We start from the raw sequence: 17,315 nt of genomic DNA, 5'->3' as shown, positions 1-17,315 counted from the left end.
ATGTGATTTTTTTTGTTTTTTTTTTTTGTTTTTTTCAAACAAACTCCTTTCATGTTTTCATTATGGGGTATTGTTTGTAGAATTTTGAGGAAAATAATGAATTTAATCCATTTTGGAATAAGGCTGTAACATAACAAAATATGGAAAAAGTGAAGCGCTGTGAATACTTTCCGGATGCACTGTACACACACACATATATATAGTAAATATGGTCAAGTTTGATTCCATGTCGACTTTTAAACACCCTCACGTCTACATTCTGTCCGATACATCCAAATGAATCAGTTATTAAAGTACATAAACAGAAACAAAGAAAAACCTAAAATAAGATCATGCCCTGAAGGAATTTGATTTCTCTGTTTCTGAGCTGGTTGAGTTCTGATGCATTGTGTGCTGAGGCAAAGAGTGGGCTTGAGATGTTGTTTGTCGTACTTGAGTTTCCACCACACTGCAATGACATCTAGGCATAAATCATATATCACCTTCACTCAGAAATATAGATATATGACATGGGAGGGATCTTATTTAGGTCTAACATCTCAAAACAAACAGCGCCCTTGAATGTCAGGTTTTATATGTATGCATAAATCTTGAAAGCTGATATTATCCCCTTTATGTTTGTTTTTGTACTTTATTATGGTACATCCATTTGTTTATATAAGGTTGTCAATTTTGCATGTTTATTTGGTACGATTAACAAAAAAAAAAGTTAAACGTTAGAATAACAATAGTGCATTAAAGGTGAAGTATATATATTTTTGTGCTACTAGTGGTACCAAATGGAATTACAAAAATAAATATGTTTTTAAACAATCTTTGCCAACACTCCTTAGACTCATGACAACCGCATTGCGGTGCAACGATCTTTCAAAGAAATTCCGATGCATCGATTATGGAATTTAAGAATTGATTATTATACTATATTAATAGCCTACCCAATGTGACGATCTCATATTATACGAATCTTCTCGGAACAGACACGGAGCGGAGAATGCGAGATTGAAGGGAAAAAAGCACATTTTGAAATAAAGAAAGTTTATTTCACCCAGCAAACCTACATAAGATAAAATGGATGGATAGATGGAGGCTGCCAACTTTGGCATTCTGTGTCATTATTCAAAACTGTTTGCATTCATTTCACAAAAGTTAATTGTTGTTGCCTTCTTCCCTGATTATGATATTTTATGTTAGCCTAATATTGCTTTTGTATCTGCATAAAATGTGTTATATCTCCATAAAACAGTTAAAACATGAAAAGAACTTAGCTTAAATAAATGTGATAGGTGGGCAGCATTGGCTGTGAACAAAAACACTCATTTGTTCATTCATTCTCTTTATAGTTAGTGAATGCTACAGGGAATAGGGAGCGATTTCAGACTGTTCTGAAGGGAACTAGTTGATCACAGTCACCTGTGATCGGTCAATGACACACAGCAGCTGCAAAAAAAAAATAAAGCATTTTTATCTTTCGCAGTGTGTACCGCAAACAGTCCTGCATGAAAATGTGACTGAATTCTCGTAAACGAGCTTGACAAGCGGAGGCGCCTCCATTTAGCTGCCTTAAGCCTATCTCCCTATCCCAAAATGAATAGGGAACTCACGGTTACCACATCCCGTGTAACCGCCTTTAATGATCTGCAAATCTATTACACTTATTTAACGGTTTACCGTCTGTTTGTGTGTGTGTATCAAATCATTATGTTGCATCAGACATTATGTTATTCTTTATTACTAAAGGATATCTAGTATGCATGTAACATACTGTATCTATATGTACCACATTATGTCTAAATGTAACATATTCATAATATCTATTGTGCATATAATGTAATGCATTTTTTTATTGTGCATATAATTTAAAGCATTTTTGTTAATATTTGCAGCCACACATATAAGCCAAACCCCCTTGGTCCTAAATGCATCTGTGACTCTAGTGTGAGTGTTTTTTTCTAAATTACAAGTGTTCAGTAAAAACTTTGAATCTTTTTTCTGCATATGTTTTGAAAATAATTATGAATCATTCCAAAATAATTGAATTGGATCGCATCGAATCCAGTCGTGACCAGATTTCACAATGCATCGTAATCGTTAGGTAAATAATTGTAATCAAATCGAATCGTTGTCAGAGTGAATTGTCATACCCCTAATTTCAAGTCATGTACTGTCATGGCGGAGCAACAGTTTGAAGCAAATATTGCTGAGGAAGTAAGCTAAAGTCAATGGGTGCTTCTCATATCTTTAATTGTGCATCCTCATTTCCTCCCTCCTCCATCCTATTAAAATGTTTTCTGGATTGACAGCCCTAGTTTTTTAACTTTATCTTTAGCGGTCAGATCTGAGATCAGTGATGATGGTGTAAAATCTCACACAACACAACTTCCTGTTCAAAGGGTATTTTTTTTTCCCACTCTCTCTTTCCAAGCTTCATTAAATCTGTCTTATTTGCAAAATGACTCCTGACTTATTTCTGCGGTCCTTTATTCCTTCCTTTCTCCCACCTTCTGTCTCGCTCTCTTTATTTCTCACCCATTTAAAATTAGACCATTCCATTAATAATTACCTTCTTTATGAAATGTACCAGGGTCAGTAAGTCTATTAAACTTTTTTAATAAGGCTATCTACACATTATACTTGGAACATGCCACCCTTGAATAGAGATTTATGAGGATCTGCTTTAACAGGTCTCATGGAGTTTCAAGGAAGGTTTCGCCGAGGAAAAATGCCAGAAAGGCTCTGTTGTAGGCACTCATACAAAGACCTCCACAAAGTGCAGATATCCATATCACCTGTGATCTAATATCTCTGGTCCATAGACAAATGTAGGACTGAATGATCTATTGGATGGATTACTGATGACCATCTAATTTATAGCAAGACATCACTGCCTTGTACTGTATATAGATGACATTACATGTTAATATTGTAGGAAATGAGCCATATTCTAATACTCAGTAATGGCTGTTCTCAGTTATTGCCAAATACACTTAGCTATATCTGAAATGGCTGAATATCCAAACCCACAGCAGAGTAAGCTATAAGAAATTTGACAGCCAAATTAGTTCACTTTTATCAAATAAAAGTTTGTTTATGTGCTTTTCTTGTAACCAAAACAGCGTATCTAATTTCAGGAGAAAATTAGACATTCTTTAAACAAGAAAAATCTATAGTAAATGTGATATAGTGTAGTTAAACTGGCCAACATTGACATCTGCTGGAGATCACTTGAAACTCAAGATAATGTTCCTTCCTTATGCCCACCATCCTGTACTCTTTAAGAAAATGTATGTGAATAAAAGAGTTAACATGCATAAAATGTCCCTACTACCTGACAGATATCAATGGAACAGGTGTCTTGAGAAATCACACCTTTCTCTGTGAAAGCCCAAGGTATGCTCTTTTTTTCAGCCAATAACAAAACCTTTCAATCTGCCTGTCAACCGTTTTGTATGTTTGGGTTTGCTGAGTTTTGGAGAGAGGGCGTGTGGTTGACATTAGTAACATAGTTAGATAAGGGATGTATTCAGTACCTGGTCTAAATGGGTAGCTGTTTTATCTGGCTTCCCCTCTGTCAGCTGTTTGTCTGGTAACAGGAAGAACTCAGCCGCTGTTGGCAGACCAGGCAGAACAGTGACCAACAGCTGTTCTGGACTCACTCCTGTCGCCTGAAGAGCAGGAAACACAGGGAATTACAACACAACATAATAGAGGGACAAACCTCCAATAAACAGGATTAGAGCCTTTATACAGTATCTTTTAACATATACACTATATTGCCAAAAGTATTCGCTCATCTGCCTTTAGACGCATATGAATTTAAGTGACATCCCATTCTTAATCCATAGGGTTTAATATGACGTCGGCCCACCTTTTGCAGCTATAACAGCTTCAACTCTTCTGGGAAGGCTTTCCACAAGGTTTAGGAGCATGTTTATGGGAATTTTTGACCATTCTTCCAGAAGCGCATTTGTGAGGTCAGACACTGATGTTGGACGAGAAGGCCTGGCTCGAAATCTTCACTCTAATTCATCCCAAAGGTGCTCTATCGGGTTGAGGTCAGGACTCTGTGCAGGCCAGTCAAGTTCTTCCACATCAAACTCGCTCATCCATGTCTTAATGGACCTTGCTTTGTGCACTGGTGCGCAGTCATGTTGGAACAGGAAGGGGCCATCCCCAAACTGTTCCCACAAAGTTGGGAGCATGGAATTGTCTAAAATCTCTTGGTATGCTGAAGCATTCAGAGTTCCTTTCACTGGAACTAAGGGGCCAAGCCCAGCTCCTGAAAAACAACCCCACACCATAATCCCCCCTCCTCCAAACTTCACAGTTGGCACAATGCAGTCAGACAAGTACCGTTCTCCTGGCAACCGCCAAACCCAGACTCGTCCATCAGATTGCCAGATGGAGAAGCGTGATTTGTCACTCCAAAGAACGCGTCTCCACTGCTCTAGAGTCCAGTGGCGGCATGCTTTACACCACTACATCTGACGCTTTGCCTTGCACTTGGTGATGTATGGCTTGGATGCAGCTGCTCGGCCATGGAAACCCATTCCATGAAGCTCTGTATGCACTGTTCTTGAGCTAATCTGAAGGCCACATGAACTTTGGAGGTCTGTAGCGATTGACTCTGCAGAAAGTTGGCGACCTCTGCGCACTATGCGCCTCAGCATCCGCTGACTCCACTCTGTCATTTTACGTGGCCTACCACTTCATGGCTGATTTGCTGTCATTCCCAATTGCTTCCACTTTGTTATAATACCACTGACAGTTGACTGTGGAATATTTAGTAGCGAGGAAATTTCACGACTGGACTTGTTGCACAGGTGGCATCCTATCACAGTACCACGCTGGAATTCACTGAGCTCCTGAGAGTGGCCCATTCTTTCACAAATGTTTGTAGAAGCAGTCTGCATGCCTAGGTGCTTCATTTTATACACCTGTGGCCATGAAAGTGATTGGAACACCTGAATTCAATTATTTGGATGGGTGAGCGAATACTTTTGGCAATATAGTGTATGTTGATTACTATTTTTCAGCAAAATAATAAATTACATTAAAATATTTACATAAACACAATTATCAGTGGGGTTAAGATCCATAACACTCTTTTCCGATTATCTGTTGTCCAAAGTCTGTGATTCTTTGCCCACTCCAACCTTTTATTTTTGTTTTTTTCTGTTTCAAAAGTGGCTTTTTTTTGTGTGTGTGTGTGCAATTTGTCCCATAAGGCCTGCACCCCTAAGTCTTTACTGTTGTACATGAAACTGGTGTTGAGCAAGTAGAATTCAGTGAAGCTGTCAGCTGAGGACATGTGAGGTGTCTATTTCTCAAACTAGAGACTCTGATGTACTTATCCTCTTGTTTAGTTGTACATCTGGCCTTCCACATCTCTTTCTGTCCTTGTTGGAGCCAGTTATCCTTTGTCTTTGAAGACTGTAGTGAACACCTTTGTATGAAATCTTCAGTTTTTTGGCAATCTCAAGCATTGTATTGCCTTCATTCCTCAAAACAATGACTGACTGATGAGTTTCTAGAGAAAGCTGTTTCTTTTTTGCCATTTTTGACCTAATATTGACCTTAAGACATGCCAGTCTATTTTATACTGTGGCAACTCAAAAACAAACACAACGACAATGTAAGCTTCATTTAACGAAACAAATAGCTTTCAACTGTGTTTGATATAATGGCAAGTGATTTTCTAGTACCAAATTAGCAATTTAGCATGATTGGATAAGGTGTTGGAGTGATGGCTGTTGGAAATGGACCTGTCTCGATTTGATCAAAAATTACTTTTTTCAAATGGTGCTGTTTTTTTACATCAGTAATGTCCTGACTATACTTTGTGATCAGTTGAATGCCACTTTGGTGAATTAAAGTACAAATTTCCTTCTGAAACAGCAAAATCTGTATATTATTCCAAACTTTTGGCTGCTAGTGTGTGTGTGTGTATATATATATATATATATATATATATATATATATATATATATATATATATATATATATATATATATATATATATATATATAATTGCACAATCCATTACAGCTTCAAATACAATGAAAGGAATAATTCTCCCAAATATAAAAATTATTATCATCATTTTTGTTCTTTTTCTTACATGGAACACTAAAGTAAAATTTTGGATCCCCTCTGCTGTATCTCTTAAATTGTATTGTCATGTCAACATTTTAAACTTAACACAAGCATGAGCGCAACAGAGAGCAACAGAGGAGAGGAATATTTTTATTTTAAAAAGTTTTGCATTCCCTCACAGAAAGTTTTGCATTCCCTCACAAAAAAGGTTTGCATCTCCCTTGAAACAGTTTGTGTTCTCGCCATTGTTTTGCTTTCCCTTGCAAAAATTTTTATCCATCCCTTACAAAATGACCTATGGTTTTATTACAGCAACTAAATGGTATTTCTAGAACACTATGGTATTTGTAGTAAAACTATAGTAACCACAAAATTTACCATGGATTTACAACAGTATCCGTTGTTCACCAATGGCATTTGTATTAAAACTAACCACAAAATTTACCATAATTTTACTTCAGTAAATATACTTCAACTATGGTATTTGTAGTAAAACTAATCACAAAATTCACCATGATTTTACTTCAAATAGTATTTGTAGTAAAACTAACCACAAAATGTACAATAGTATTACTTCAGCGACTCCAGTACAGTTCAACTATGGTATTTGTAGTCAAATTAACTACAGTATTAACCATGATGTTCCTTCAGTAACTATAGTTCAACTATGGTATTTGCAGTAAAACTAGCCACAATATATATCATGGTTTTACTTCAGTAACTACAGTATAGTTTAATTATGGTATTTGTAGTACAATTATAACCACAACATTTACCATAGTTTTACATCAGTAATTATAGTTCAACTATGTTATTTGTAGTAAAATTAACTACAATATTTACCATGATGTTATTTCAGTAACTATAGTTTAACTATGGTATTTGCACTGTAGTAAAACTATAACCACACAATTTACCATGTTTTACTTCAGTAACTATAGTTCAACTATGATATTTGTAGTAAAACTAACCACAATATTAATTATATGTTGGTAAAACATAGTAATACTATAGGAAAATCAAAAGTATGGTAATAAATATAATCATTCTGAAAGAAAAAAAAAAAAAAAAAAAACATGGTTAGATTTACTATAATAACACCATGGTTAATTTGTGGTGCGTCTACAGTACATGGTTCTCACCACAAAACATGGTTACTACAGTTGTGGTTACTGCAGTTTTACTATAGTGGCTAGATGGTTATCTATCCAAACCATGGTTTTAAAAAACATGTTACTTGTATTCTAATGTAACCATGTTTTAACCATGTAGAAATCATGTTTTGTTTTTTGGCAGAATAATTATGATTTGTATTACTATAGTTTTGGTTTAACTATATGATTACTATGGTTTTACTATGAATATAATGGTTAAAATATGGTTACTGTAGTAAAACCATGGTAAATTGTGTGCTTATGGTTTTACTAAAAATGCCATAGTTGAACTGTATTTACTATAGTAAAACCATGGTAAATGTTGAGGTTACTAAAGTTTTACTACAAATATCATAGTTCCGCTATGGTTGCAGTAGTAAAACCATGGCTAATTTTTGTAAGGGATGGATAAAAGGTATTGTGGCTGACAGGGTTGGGGAGTAACGGAATACATGTAACAGGATTACATATTTAAAATACAAAATATGAGTAACTGTATTCCACTACAGTTACAATTTAAATAGTAATCAGAATACAGTTACATTCAAGAAGTATTTTGATTACTGAAGAGATTATTTTGCATTACATTGTCATTTGTTTAATTTAATATTTAGACTGTTCAGTTGGAAAAGAATTGTACATATGCATTATGCAATCTGAGGTGCAATTGAACAGCAGTGAAACACTTTCTTATGATCTGTTTCATTCATACGTGTTCAAACTGTTGTGAGTGAAACATGACGTCATTGAGGAACTTTCCCTTGATAGTTTAATAGAGGAGCTATACAATGTTTCTACAGCTTAAGAAAAAACATTTAGAAACGCTTTGACAGATGAAACATAAATCCAATAAATACATGATTACATGCCTTGTCCACATTTTTTATGCAGTTAGGGTATTTCTAAAGGAAATGCTAACTAATGTAGCCTTTAACATCACATAGAAAGCTACAAATAATAAACGTCTTGGTTACTGTCGTACCTCCGTTCCCTGATGAAGGGAACGAGGCGTTGTGTCGATGTAGTGACACTAGGGGTTGATCTTGAGAGCCCAAGACACCTTCAGATCTTTGAGAAAAGGCTAATGAGAATTGGCGAGTAGAATTTGCATGCCACTCCCCCCGACATACGGGTATAAAAGGGAGGCTGGAATGCGGATTCTTTCAGGTTTTTGCAATGAGGAGCCAAGACAAGGTCCCGGCCATTACAGCGGTGTAGTTCAGTCTGTGGCAAGAGGGACACAACATCTCGTTCCTTCCATCAGGGAATGGAGGTTACGACAGTAACCGAGACGTTCCCCTTCTGTCACTCACTTGACGTTGTGTCGATGTAGTGACACTAGGGGTCCCTATACGAAACGCCACAATGGCTGAACTGTGTTACGTGAACTGCCGATGCAGGTGTAGGCAAGCTACTGTGAGCATAGGAACAGATGCACTCGGACTGCACGTAGCCTCCCCAGACACCCCAAAATGTCATGTAATTCCCAACAAACCTGAGGGGGGGAAGGAGACGTATCTAGTATGGGAGCAGGCCACACCAGCCTTTTCTCTCTAAGTTTTTCTCTCCACAGAAAATTAGATTCGGCTGGGGCCTTTAAATGCTCATAAAATGCGCCGGGGAAGGCGTTCTTTTCCGTTCCTATTCTTTCAGGGGGAAAAGACCCCGTGGAGGAAACACCCTGCCCTGAAGGGGAGGGTAAAAAAGTTGCGAATACATCAAATGGGCCTAAGGCCGCACATGGAAGAGGCGTGGCGGTAGGTCCTGCCCTTCGTAGGGGAGGAGCTCTACAAATGCAGCTACCGGGGCAGAGAGGCTCTGCCAAGGGAGATGTGGGTCTACCGAAAAAGGGAGACCGTACCGCAGAAGATACATCACAGGAAGTTACCAGGGTAACCGAGACCTGTGGAGCACTTACCCCAGTACAGGGCACGTTAGCACACGTACTGGGTCTGACTACGAATTCCTCCGCTGAGCTCTTTCAAAGCCTTGGCCTGATGGACCTGTAAGAGGGCCATGGCGTGCAGGGCGGAGGCGGCCTGACCGGCAGCACTGTAGGCTTTAGTCGCCAGAGACGACAACGTCCTACAGGCTTGGGAAGGGAGTGCAGGGCGACTACGCCAGGTGGTGGTGATATCCACCTGGAGTATTGGGCATAACCCTCGCCCGCCCCACCGTCGAGGGTAGTGAGAGCGGACGAACTGAAGGATCGGGTTCGGGCAGCAAAAGGTGCCCTCCATGATTGTGTCAGCTTGTCATGCACTTCCGGGAAGAAGGGGACTGGAGGGAGGCATGGCTGCAAGTGGCGCACCAAACCCAGAAACCAGTCGTCAAGTCGCGAGTGCTCAGGGGTGGGTGGAGGGTTCAACTCAAGCCCAACACTCACGGCGGCCCAGGCAAGCATTGCGGTCAGCTCCGCGTCGGCCTCAGACTGGGCTGCCACACCCAAAGCGTCAGCCCGGTCAAGTCCTCGGCGTCCGACATCACCAAGGCGCTCTCCAATGCAGCAATCGACATCTCATCTGGCTCACGAGCTCCGAAAGAGACATTAGGCTGGCGAGCTGCCTGTCTCATTCCAGAACTGGACGGGCGCAAACGAGCGTACCAGAGAGTGGGCGGTCCGTGGGGGTTTACCCGGCGGAACCGTACCCATTGAAGCCTCAAATCACCTTCAGCTTCAACCAGGGCGGCCTTGTACCTGTACGTAGAAGGACCAGCGGGGGGATAGCTGAAGTGGCTTTCTCTCGAAAGAAGTAAAGCGCGACCGCAACATTGCCATGGTCATGTTCTCGCAATGAGAACATGAACCATCCACGAACGCTTCCTAAACGTGATTTTGGCCCAGGCACGTGTGGCAGTGATAGTGACAATCAGAGGTGGAGAGGTAATGACCGCATCCAGGAACTGCAGAGAGACAGAAGGGCATCTTTAAAAAGACACATCTTTAAAAAGACGTTCAACGTCACTGTGCCTGCTCTAATAGAGGAAATATACTCTTTAGAGGAAATAAACTCTTTTAAAGTGCTGTCGAAGCGCCCAGGGGTGTAGTCTGTATATTCAACAGCACACGCTTCTGAAGAGGTGAATGGATCTGTAGTAGTTTTCAGCTTGCTGAAATACAACCGCTCGGCTCCGAAGAAAAAATCTGAATGAATCCGCATTCCAGCCTCCCTTTTATACCCTTATGTCGGGGGGAGTGGCATGCAATTTCTACTCGCCAATTCTCATTGGCCTTTTCTCAAAGATCTGAAGGTGTCTCGGGCTCTCAAAATCAACCCCAAGTGTCACTACATCGACACAACATCGAGTGAGTGACCGAAGGGGAACTGTATTTTCTGCCTCATTCTAGGAACAGAATACACATACAATCAGAAAAAAGGATGTCGTTGTGTACATTCTGTGGGGCTTTGAAGTTTGAAGCAGCAAAAAATAGTTAACCTTGTGTAAATTGTCATGTGAACATTTAACTTTATGCTTGGATAAAATGCTATTTCTTGCCTTTACATGCATCTCATTTCACTCAATTATATTTTATAATGTATTCTATGACATAATGGCGTAAATTCACGTTGGAGCAAAATCTTTATTTCTCTAGTAAGACTTTTGATATTAGAGCAAATATGTACTGCAAAAATGTTATCCTTATTGAGAATTTAAATATTGTTTGGCTGTAAAAATATATCTAAAAATCCTTAAACATGATATATTTACTTGAGTAGCAAAACTGCATAAGATATTTAGGCTTTTTTTTTCAGAGAATGTATTTTTACAGTGAAGTATATTTTCTTTATTTACTTGATTATAGCAAAAAAAAAAAAAAAAGTGAAAAAAATCTGCCAGTGCTGAAGAAGTAATCCAAAGTATTTAGATTATGTTACTGACAGTGAGTAATCTAACGGAATACGTTACAAATTACATTTTACGGGGGCCTGGGTAGCTCAGTGTTAAAGACGCTGGCAACCAGCCCTAGAGTTTATTAATTTGAATCCCAGGGCGTGCTGAGTGACTCCAGCCAGGCTTCCTAAGCAAACAAATTGGCTCGGTTGCTAGGGAGGGTAGAGTCACATGGGGTAACATCCTCGTGATCACTATAATGTGGTTTGTTCTCGGTGGGGTGTGTGGTGAGTTGAGCGTGGTTGCCGCGATGGATGGCGTGAAGCCTCCACACGCGCTATGTCTCCGTGGCAATGCACTCAACAAGCCACGTGATAAGATGCGCGGGTTGACGTCTCAGACGCGGAGGCAACTGGGATTTGTTCTCCGCCACCCGGACTGAGGCGAATCACTATGCGACCACGAGGACTTAAAAGCACATTGGGAATTGGGCATTCCAAATTGGGAGAAAGGGGAATAATCCAACAAATAAACAAATGACATTTTACAGCATGTATTTTGTAATTTGCAGCGGAATACTTTGTAAAAGTAACCCTCCAAACCCTGGCGACAGAACAGAAAACCTTTTGCGAGGGAACACAACACTTGTGAGGGAACGTGAAGCTATTTCAGAAAATAATTTCCCTCCCTATTCTCTAAGAGGCACTATACTATTGTACGGTTTTAGAAGACTGGAATATAGCGAATAAGTCATATGGACTACTTTTATGGTGTTTTTTTGGGTGTTCTTTTTTGGAGCTTGACAGTATAATTCACCATCTACTGGCACTGTATAGAAAAGAGCAGTTCGGACATTTTACAAAATATCACCTTTTGTTTTCCACAGAAGTAAAAACTAAAATACAGGATTAAAATGGCATGAGGATAAGTAAATTATGACAAATTTTAACTTTTCCTTTAAGACAAAATCCATTCTGGTTCAAGTTACAAGGTCACATTATCCACAACATTCCTGCCCATATGCTCAGTAAAAAACTCAATACGCACATTACCACTAACCAACTAGAGCAGAACACACATATGGCTCACATGAGAACTGTTACTCTCATGTGTCATATTCCATAAACATCTGTATAGAAAGTCCCTACATTCTGTTATTACTGTCTCTTGAAAATGCCAAGAGGGAAGTGCAAGAGAACAGTGATGATTGTTTCAGTCTGGAGTGCAATATGTTTAAATATTTGCGTTTCCTCTCTCACACTGGTGTTTTCCCTCCATCATTGAGGGCAAATCTGGAAGCCGATTCCGTAACCAAAGTGTGTCTGTCTGAGCTCTTCAAACAAAGCGTGGAGCATGAAAACCCAACCAAAGCTTTCAGAGCCAGACTTTGCTTATAGATATACACTTTAAATCTGGAATTTAAAGTTGAGATGTGTTATTTTTTTCGATGTTAATTATTTTCTCCTATCCCAACTTAATATGGAGAGGCAACTATAAGTAAGCCATCTGTAGGTTGATTTCCCCCAAACTTGTAAACACTGTGTCTATGTGGTGCTTTAAAACTATCTTTGGTTGAGCATCCTGACCTAAACGATACAGAGACATTGACTTAAAATTGGTGTGAGTTTGGGGCAAAACTATCTGTTTAACTGTCTAATGTGCAATACCATTTAGTGGTACTGAAATTACACAATGAACCTTTAATCAGAATAATAAAAAAAAAAATTAGCTCTGAAAATCGAAATATCTTGGCATTGGCAATGTTTCCTTGAATTGGACTTGGACCAAACAGATGTTTAAATGAGTTTCTCTGAAAGTGGTTTTTGGTCTAGGGTAGGGCTGGGCGATAAAAACGATCTCGATATTTATCACGATAAAAACAAATCAACGATATCAATAATAAGCTTTTGAGTAATTTTCAATATTTAGCCTGTTTTCTAAATCTAGACGATCAGGTTCGTGTCGCTAAAAATACAAGCAGTTCAGATTTCTCAGACTGTATGAAGCTGCCATGATAATATTTTTTGCTGTATCGCCCAGCCTTAGTCTATGGTCTGGACTACTTCTGTCTAACCCCTTTGTGGGGATAATTTCCATCTTATGCTAATATTTGTCAAATAACACTTGGTTTCTGCCTCTTTAATAGTCTGAAATGTAAGCTTTAAGTGAAGCGGCCATCGCATTTTTAAGAAACACTTCCATTAGAAATGTTATGTGGGCCTTTATGTATTAAGGTCTCTGCAGAACATTTCTAGAAGACCTTGAACATTGCCTGATGAAATCACTTGCAAATTAATCATCTGATATACTGTATCCTAGAGCCATGTCAGAAAGAACCAGGAACAAATGGCGAGAAATACCCTTGCGCACGCTTGTGAAAAGCTGACAGGCAGTACATAAGGCAAGAGAACTAGATAGCATCAACGCTAATAAACATAGAATAAAAGCGACAAAAGTCAAATACTTTGCTATTGTTCTAGATTTGCTTGTTTACACTATATTATATTGTCTATGTAAAGAAGTCTTTATAGTGCTTATAACTGATTCTTAAATGTCCCTGCATAGAGGACCATCAGACCTTCTGCAGAGTGAATGGTAGCTTTAATTTTTGTCAAATTGTAAATGATGTTTAAACTCACCTGCACCATAGAGGTTTTAATGACTTGACTGACATCGAGTCTCCATTCGGCCACATCAGGGTTGTGATCATCCATATTGGATGAAAAAGCAAGAAGATGAGATCTGAAGTATTCTGTAAATGGGACATTTCAAAATGTTTACATTCTTCATTTCCCAACACCATATTTTGTTTATTTATTTATTTATTTATTGGTCAAACTTAAAATAATGTTTGTTATAATATAATTACATAGTAATTACATAGTAACTACTACAAAGCAATAATGAACAACACATACAGTACACACACACTCACACACACACACACACACACACACACACACACACATATATATATATATATATATATATATATATATATATATATATATATATATATATACACACACATAGATATAGATAGATAGATAGATAGATAGATATCAGAATAAGAATGAGCTTTATTGCCAAGTATGATCACACATCCAAGGAATTTGTCTTGGTGACAGAAGCTTCCAGTGCACAAAAAATACAACAACAAGACATATATAATAATAATAATAATAATAATAATAATAATAATAATAATAATAACACAAATAGAACACAAATAAAAAGTGAATAGAAAGTATAAGTATATATAGAAATACACAATAAGGAAATATATATATATATATATATATATATATATATATATATATATATATATATATATATATATACTGGCACCAAAAGTTTGGAATATTGTACATATTTTCCTCTTATGGAAATAAATTGGTACTTTTATTCACCAAAGTGGCATTCAACTGATCACAATGTAAAGTCAGGACATTAATAATGTGAAAAAGTACTATTAAAATAAAAAACCAATAAAATAAAAATAAAAATTCAGAAATTCTTAAAATACTTCAAAGATTTCTCATCCAAAAATTCTCCATGTGCAGCAATGACAGCTTTTCAGATCCTTGGCATTCTAGCTGTCAGTTTGTCCAGATACTCAGGTGATATTTCACCTCACACTTCCTGTAGCACTTGCCATACATGTGGCTGTCTTGTCGGGCAATTCTCATGCACCTTACAGTCTAGATGATCCCACAAAAGCTCAATGGGGTTAAGATCCATAACACTCTTTTCCAATTATCTGTTGTCCAATGTCTGTGTTTCTTTGCCCACGCTAACCTTTTCTTTTTGATTTTCTGTTTCAAAAGTGGCTTTTTCTTTGCAATTCTTCCCATAAGGCCTGCACCCCTGAGTCTTCTCTTTACTGTTGTACATGAAACTGGTGTTGAGCAGGTAGAATTCAATGAAGCTGTCAGCTGAAGACATGTGAGGCATCTATTTCTCAAACTAGAGACTCTGATGTACTTATCCTCTTGTTTAGTTGTACATCTGGTCTTCCACATCTCTTTCTGTCCTTGTTAGAGCCAGTTGTCCTTTGTCTTTGAAGACTGTAGTGTACACCTTTGTATGAAATCATATTGTTTTTTTTTTTTTTTTTTTTTTTTTGCAATTTCAAGCATTGTATAGCTTTCATTCCTCAAAACAATGATTGACTGATGAGTTTCTAGAGAAAGCTGTTTCTTTTTTTTTGCCATTTTTGACCTAATATTGACCTTAAGACATGCCAGTCTATTGCATACTGTGGCAACTCAAAAACAGACACAAAGACAATGTTAAGCTTCATTTAACGAACCAGATAGCTTTCAACTGTGTTTGATATAATGGCAAGTGATTTTCTAGTACCAAATTAGCAATTTAGCATGATTACTCAAGGATAAGATGTTGGAGTGATGGCTGCTGGAAATAGGGCCAGTCTAGATTTTATTAAAAAACGACTTTTTTCAAATAGTGATGGTGCTGTTTTTTACATCAGTAATGTACTTTGTGATCAGCTGAATGCCACCTTTGTAAATTAAAGTACAAATTTCTTTCCAAAACACCAAACTTTTGGCCGCCAGTATATATTTTGTGGTTTTTGTTACAGATAGCACAGTCATTATTATTATTACCACCACCACATTATTATGATAACGTACAATAGTAAGTTCATAATAAAGTCATAATTTAAAGTATTTCTGCTATTGCTTATTGCAAACATAAACAGTAAATGCTGGTAGGAATATCATCCCATATACATAACGAGCAGTAGGTTTACTCAGTGTCTAGAACTCACCGTGGACAGCAATGGTTTTCCTGTCTTGCAGAATGTTATTCCCAGCAGACACCTGTACGGTGACAACATTGATTCCCTCTCGAGAGAACGTGAATGCCACACTCCCCTCGAGCGTGATGACGGGCTGTGAATACAGTGTGAGAGACACTCTCATGAGAATGCACTGTCAACCTAGTTAGCAGTGAAGATGGCAAGTTTATTTACATGGCGCTCGGTGACAACACACACACACACACACACACACACACACACACACTGAAGCTGCATTCCAATTCACAGGTTCCCTACACAGTGTACACTGCTCCCTACACACTGAGCAGGGAATATATATACATAAGTTCACTTTACTTGACAAAATGTGTTCATTTGTAGGACTTTCAAATATGATGACATAATATACTTGTTTAAATAAATACCATACTTTCATATATATGTATATACACTGTTCAGCCACAACATTAAAACCACTGACAGGTGAAGTGAATAACATTGTTTATCTCATTACAATGGCACCTTTCAAGAAGTGGAATATATTAGGCAGCAAGTGAACAGTCAGTTCTTGAATTTTGTGTGTTGGAAGCTGCAAAAATGGGCAAGCATAAGGATTTGAGTGACTTTGACAAGGACCAAATTGTGATGGCTAGACGACTGGGTCAGAGCATCTCCAAAATGGCAGGTCTTGTGGGGTGTTCCCAGTATGCAGTGGTTAGTACCTACCAAAAGTGGTCCAAGGAAGGACAACCAGTGAACCAGCGACAGGGTCATGGGTGCCCAAGGCTCACTGATGCCCATGGGGAGTGAAGGCTAGCCCATCTGGTCCGATCCCACAGAAGAGCTACTGTAGCAAAAATTGCTGAAAAAACATAATGCTGACCATGATAGAAAGGGGTCAGAACACACACTGCATCGCAGCTTGCTGCGTATAGGGCTGCGTAGCCACAGACCGGTCAGCGTGCCCGTGCTGACCCCTGTCCACTGCTGAAAGTGCCTACAATGGGCACGGGAGCATCAGAACTGGACCATGGAGCAATGGAAGAAGGTGGCCTGGTCTGATGAATCATGTTTTCTTTTAGATCATTTGGACGGCCGGGTGCGTGTGCGTAGTTTACCTGGGGAAGAGATGGCAGCAGGTTGCACCATGGGAAAGAGGAAGAACGGCGGAGGCAGTGGGATGTTCTGCTGGAAAACCTTGGGACCTGGTATTCATGTGGATGTTACTTTGACATGTACCACCTACCTAAAGATTGTTGCAAACCGCGTACACACCTTCATGGCAACGGTATTCCCTGATGTCACTGGCCTCTTTCAGCAGGATTCTGCGCCCTGCCAAACTCCAAAAATCATTTAGGAATGGTTTGAGGAATATGAAACTTTTTTCAAGGTGTTGATTTGGCCTCAAAATTCCCCAGATCTCAATCCAATTGAGCATGTATGGGATGTGC

The 17,315-nt window shown here is 38.6% G+C and overlaps 1 protein-coding gene across 1 annotated transcript in view; it reads right to left on the bottom strand.

The window, feature by feature from the left end:
• The window catches only part of LOC127444079 (VPS10 domain-containing receptor SorCS1), a 310,619-nt gene that overhangs the window by 16,944 nt on the left and 276,360 nt on the right, over positions 1-17,315 (bottom strand). The window contains exons 21-23 of the mRNA XM_051703250.1: positions 15,874-15,997; positions 13,721-13,833; positions 3,528-3,662 (exon numbers count right to left, since the gene is read on the bottom strand). Of these exons, the coding sequence (XP_051559210.1) occupies positions 3,528-3,662; positions 13,721-13,833; positions 15,874-15,997 (372 nt within the window). The remainder of the gene's footprint in view (positions 1-3,527; positions 3,663-13,720; positions 13,834-15,873; positions 15,998-17,315) is intronic.

This window comes from Myxocyprinus asiaticus, chromosome 7 (genome assembly GCF_019703515.2).
Source record: "Myxocyprinus asiaticus isolate MX2 ecotype Aquarium Trade chromosome 7, UBuf_Myxa_2, whole genome shotgun sequence".
In the NCBI taxonomy this organism is placed as follows: Eukaryota; Metazoa; Chordata; class Actinopteri; order Cypriniformes; family Catostomidae; genus Myxocyprinus; species Myxocyprinus asiaticus.
Note: the sequence above shows the minus strand (reverse complement) of the source record. Positions and strands in the feature narration are given on the sequence as shown.